The 5756-nt window shown below is 38.3% G+C and overlaps 1 protein-coding gene across 1 annotated transcript; it reads right to left on the bottom strand.

Annotated features, from left to right (window-relative positions):
- Nucleotides 1–688: 688 nt before the first annotated feature.
- Nucleotides 689–1975, bottom strand: LOC149153327 (C4-beta,C20-epoxidase-like). Its single transcript, XM_089443785.1, has 3 exons — nt 1587–1975; nt 1169–1505; nt 689–1090 (listed from the first exon to the last, which is right to left on the bottom strand). Exons 1-3 carry the CDS (start codon nt 1973–1975, stop codon nt 836–838), a joined length of 981 nt encoding a protein of 326 aa, XP_089299911.1. The 3' UTR covers nt 689–835.
- Between the last annotated feature and the right edge of the window lie 3781 nt (nt 1976–5756).

Genomic DNA, 5756 nt, shown 5'->3' with positions numbered 1-5756 from the left:
TAGGGTGAACTAAATCTAAGATGTAATCCTTGCTTAGTCTAAATTGCAACATTGTAGAATCTAGCATCGCACTTAACAATTCATTGAAATCAATATGATAGCTTAAATTTTCTTATCATAAATTCTTGTTGTGAATTTATTTTATTTTCTTTAATAAGTTGGATGGAAAATATTTTGCTTTGCATGCAATTTTGTTCCTCTAATTTTAAAGGGATGCAAATGTTGATATTAAATCATAATTCACTAAAATTAAGAAATTATTCTAGTTTGTGATTTATCTCTAATGTCTAAAGTTCACTCAATTTACATTTATGTTGTAAATTAGATCAAATTCTCTCTTCAAGATCTAATTATCACTTTCATTTGAAATTTAGGCAGAGAACAAGATGAGGCTTCATGCAATCTTTAGATATTGATATTTTTCTTGTCTCAACATTTCTTTTCAAATTTATATCATTTTCTTTAATAAATTGAATGAAATAATATTTTTAATTGTTTGTATTGACAAATAAATCCATTGTTTTCCTTATCTCCTCCCATACTCTTACCACCTAAATTAATCCATAAGATACAAATTTTGTCCAAGAAAGATGATCATGAAAATAACGCCTAGAATTTGATTTAAATTTTATCATTTAAATCAACCTTCAAAAATAAAGCTAGTTCAACGTATGATATTTAAATACTTATTTATCAAGTGGAACTTCACCACTACAATGATTAGACGCAACTTTAAAGGTTCTACCCTGCAATCATTTTCGGGGAAACTGAAGATGTAAAAAACTTCGAATAATACATTTCGTTACTACTAAGACCATTCATGAATGTGAATTGACTATGTCCCTTCTGTCACTGATAAAAAATAAGCAGGAGGTCCACCCAGAGTTGGGCCAGCTTTTATGAAATACGCCTTCAGGTCTTCAAAAGTAACTCCTCTGTACTTTCGAGGGTGCTTCTCATCGATCAGTTCTTCAGGAGCACGAATCTCCGCTTTGTCTGTAAAATCCAGAAAGAACGCCAGTGACAGTCGTTCCGATCCTCCATACACCACACGGTGTTCTGCGCTGCGGTATCTGCCATTACTCCACATCTGCCAACCATCGCCATCACTTGTTTCAGGGACAATTTCTAAATTTAGTTTTAAACAAAAAGAGGTCGAAAGATTCACCTGTAAACAGTCGCCAACGTTAACAACAAACGATCCAGGCAGGGGCTTCGTATTAATCCACTCTCCTTCCTTTGTTCGGATCTGAAGCCCACCCACGTTGTCTTGGTACAGAATAGTAAGGCACCCGATGTCTGTATGAGCTTTCGAGTATAACTGCTGCTGATTATCAGGATCGTTTTTGTTGTGATAGAAATTCATGCGGAGCCAACCTTGAGATTTGTGAAAGAGAGGTGATGAATACTGCTCAGTCACATCAACACCCAGACTGCAAAGAATCACTTTCAGTATCCCAAGTGACACCTCCCTCATCTCCGAGTTGTACTCCTGCAACCTCTCGCTGGAACAGCACATCACATTTAGTTATCACTTGAATGACAAATATTACAGAAACTAGAAGATAAAGATGGTGAAAACAAACCGGAATTTGTGGTTTCCTTGGGGCCAAAGCTTGGAAAAGATGTCATCTATTGAACTGTCGTTGGGAAAGATCATGGCCTCAGGTATCGATTCTTTACCCTCAGAACTCGTCTTGGGTACTACATAACCAGTATTGAAAATGGGGGAAATGGCTCTCTCTTTTATATCACTAGGCAGCATAAACATGTCTCGGGCCATGGAGTCCACTGTTTGAATCACAGTTGGGTTGACTCCATGGTTGATCGCACGGAAGAAGCCCCATTCTTTGCATGCCTCTCTCAGTTTCTCGAGCTCCCGCTGGTTATACTGATGGGTGTCTCCTCCAGATTTCCATGGGAGGAGAGCGAAATCAATGACTGGGAGATCGACGATTTCTCGAGGCGATTCCATGGCTTTCACTCAATCGAAACTTTTCGACCTGGAACAAAGGATGCCGCACACTTCTAGCAGGACGGCATTAGCTTCCTACTATATACATACAGGTTATTAACTATTTTTAAATGATGGAGTGACACCCACGTGGATCATTTTCCCGTACTTTTTTGAAGGATCACGTTTGTTATGCCAATAAATCTCCATGAATCCCCAATAAAGATGGATCACAATATCATAGATTCCCTACTAAGGAGGAATCACACTAATCAGAGATAGGGTGATAAAAATTTGACTAGGTCAATCTATTAGATGATCCATTAGGAAATCAAGGGGATAATCACAAGGATATAGCTAGCAGTACTAACTAAAGAAAACCCTTACGGTAGTTTCCATCCCATACTAATACTGATATTAATTATCAGCCATTACACAATAATGTAATAATTACTCACGACTAACCAATTACTTACAACTAACTAATAATCAACCTCCCATCATGACTAACCCTTTGCATTTAATAGTCTTACACTTAGGGTTTCCTCACAGAGGAGGAGATTTCTCTCATTGATGTAAACTATGTATATTTTTTCCTATTAATATAATGTAAATACATTTTCTTACAACAAAAAAAGTCTCTACTCCATGTGGAATAACATAGGTATTTTCCTAGTCATTAATCCTACTACCATGGCTCGTCATTCTAGAATTCAAAATGATGGGACCAACAAGCCTTGACCACACTTGCTAACTTACCCTCAAGTCAACTTCCACCACCTTTCCTCAACTCCTAATCCTTACCCAATGAAGGGCCCAACTTTGGAACCACTTCCAAAATTTTGTTCCTAAAATTAAGGAGTTTGTCCAATTCCTTAGTCCAATTTCCCGTTTATTATCAGGCAAATCTGTATTGACAAACATGCATGACAATTTTAGATAATCAACCTTGTCGTGTTTGAAAGACTTTGTTCGGACTATTGGAAACCAGGAAAATACTAAGAGGGGGGTTGTCAATTAATTAGCCAATTGAATACATTCATGACGACAACATCATACCAATCACATAAAGCTTGAACATTAAAAGTTTACATGGAAACTCATATAGGAGAAAACCACAAATTCTCTTTTATTATGATGTAAATGTAAACACCAACTCCAAATTACATCAAATTATATAGGCACCAACCTACAACAGGCTCCAACCCCCTTATATTTGCAAGCATCCACTTGCTAGAAGCACCAAGTCCCTGATCTTTACAAGCACCAACCCGGAGGAGGCTCCAACCCCCTTGATTTGTAAGCACCTACTTACTCAGCCTATATGATCCCTCTTTCACCAATTTTTGGACTTAGACCTTGAGATCCTTTTAGTTAAAATATTGTTGAACCAATTATTTAATTCTTATATCTGTTGCACTCTCCTCTCCGATTCAATAAGAGTTCCTCACCATTTTTGCTTCTCCCTCTCATATCTACTCTTGATTGTAGTTTATTTTCTGTAATTCAACTTGTAATGTTTCATATTTGCAATTCTTTAAACTTACAACCACTTTAGATATCGGCTTGTATGCACACATAGCCTTTAACTAGCAAATTAAACTTTAGCTTAGTTTCATATCCACTCCTATTCTTTATGTTGCTTGGCTCCCTCACATCTCTTCATTCTCTTGCGCTTCTATACATCAACAACAATATCATCTTATGATTTTTCATGGTAACAATTGGTTTTTATGTCACCCTCTTTAGTTTTATAAACGATGCCAAAACCTAGTCTAATTTGTTCCAACCACTTTTATCAAATTTGGCGTCTAAAACAGGCTTTAATCCTATCATAGAATTTGGCGCCCAAACACCAAGTTTCTGGTCGCAGCCCCTTGTCTTTATGTTCCCTGAAGCATATGACTGTGGGACCAAGACGAGGACTTAAGTCCCAAGGGAATTTATCCCTAGAACATCGCAGTCCACACAATAGCTAAACCACCAACATTTTCCAAACAACGCCAATAGACCTGATTGTAATCAATGGTTGAAACATCACTTCAGGCCCCCGCCACCCATTCGAGCTTTAATGCGGGGGGGTGGGGCGGGGCATCTGAAATTTATCATATACACAAACTAATTCACCCCCATATTTGTAATGCTCACTAAGTGATCACTTGAGTTGATCAGATCCAATGGAATAAACAACACTTCGAGCCCCCCTTACCTTTCCAATTTTTATCGAGGTGGTGGGGGGTCCAAAGTCTATCATCATACACACTTTAACAATGTGGTGCCACAAAGGTTAATTGGGCCTACTTCCTATTGCTACTCAATGATTTATGGATGATTAGTCATGCCACATCCACATCACTACCACATCACAACCTGTTACATGGCATACCACATCAATGCCACATCACTTCCATGTGTCACTCAGAAAAGGGCCACTTGGCCACCCAAAAAATTTAAATCCATCTCCCATGTGTCCTTACCTCAAGGTGCCATGTCATCATCCTACCACCTATATCTACCATGTCATCTAGGGTCTAACTCATCTACTCATTATTTTGTGCCATTAGCCTACCATTTGTCTCCTTGAAGATAGTGTTGAGGATTGTCACCTACTGCCTCGCTGTCATATTTGTTGTGTGTAAAGGGAACTTAAGTTCCACTAGCGGTCAAATAAATTCTTAGGTGCTTATGTCAGGTTCCCTGTGTCTAGGCACTAGTAACTTGGTCTTATTCTATTGACCATCGTCCGCCACTTTGTCGATTGTGTCCGTCGTTTGCAATGGCACCTCTAGTTGGGTAGTGTGATAGACACCTGGGAGCTAGTTATCACCCCTTTGGTGACTAAGTCTGTGACCAACACCTATTGGATCATCACTCATCGACCAATGATGCTTTATTCCTCCTAATCTTCTTTCCTTCCACTGCCAATCGGTGCCAATTTGAGGAGGTGGGGCCTTCATGGAACCTTGAACCTTTATAACCATGACTAAGCTTCAACACTTTAACCTCTGATTTTCCTCATCCCTTAGGAGCTAGGCTAAGTGCCATATACCGGTAGAAATCTCATAGAGAGAATTATCCAACCAAGCACTTTTCATGTGCTTTTGATTAATTTATCTGCAGATAAAATTCCTTCAAATATAGGCTACTCAAGAAAAAACCTTGTCATTATCATCTTAGGACATTGTTAATGGAAACAACTAATACATCAACAACAACATAAATATCATGCATGAAACTCGACAAGCTCCCCCTAAATGTGACATTAATGACTATACTTGACATCAATGATAACAACTACCAACATACTCAACATGTTCAATAATACCCCCCTTTGGTATTGATGGAAACACCTCCCAACATTGCTAGTCATTGATGGAAATACCACCACCTTGCAACACTCCCACTATCAAAATGTAGAGCTACCACTATCTGCTCACTCTCCCCCTTTTCTTTTGAAGTGTTGCTATCTTCTTAGTATCCTCTAGGCTTTGAGGTGATTTTTTTTTTATCATTCTCCCCCTTTGACATCAATGGAAAAGGGTTTAGTTACTCCCCATTTTATTACTCTCCCCCTAAAGGAATTTAGTTATAACTCTAGATATTACAGGTTGTTGATTGTAATTGCGGTTGAACATACTATTTGTTTCTTAAATCAAGTATACCAATGGAAGAGGGACAGATAAAAACTTAGGAACCATGCAAACTTTCCTTTCATAGTGCATTGTGCTCACCCTAAACTTGTACTACTACTACTAATCTTAATGTTCCCCCTGAGATGAGTCTCTTTTCTTCTATCTAACCT

The sequence above is a fragment of the Pinus tabuliformis genome, chromosome 9, assembly GCF_031772625.1.
Source record: "Pinus tabuliformis cultivar Carrire ecotype Pingquan chromosome 9, CPIR1, whole genome shotgun sequence".
Lineage (NCBI taxonomy): Eukaryota > Viridiplantae > Streptophyta > Pinopsida > Pinales > Pinaceae > Pinus > Pinus tabuliformis.
This window is presented reverse-complemented; position numbering and strand designations above follow the sequence as displayed.

Excerpts from the sequence above, each read along its gene's own strand:
- LOC149153327 (XM_089443785.1), bottom strand. The coding sequence starts at position 1,975 with ATGGAATCGCCTCGAGAAATCGTCGATCTCCCAGTCATTGATTTCGCT. Across the intron at positions 1,506-1,586 it reads CAAGGAAACCACAAATTCCG|CGAGAGGTTGCAGGAGTACA; the intron begins GTTTGTTTTCAC and ends GTGCTGTTCCAG. Across the intron at positions 1,091-1,168 it reads ACGTTGGCGACTGTTTACAG|ATGTGGAGTAATGGCAGATA; the intron begins GTGAATCTTTCG and ends GATGGTTGGCAG.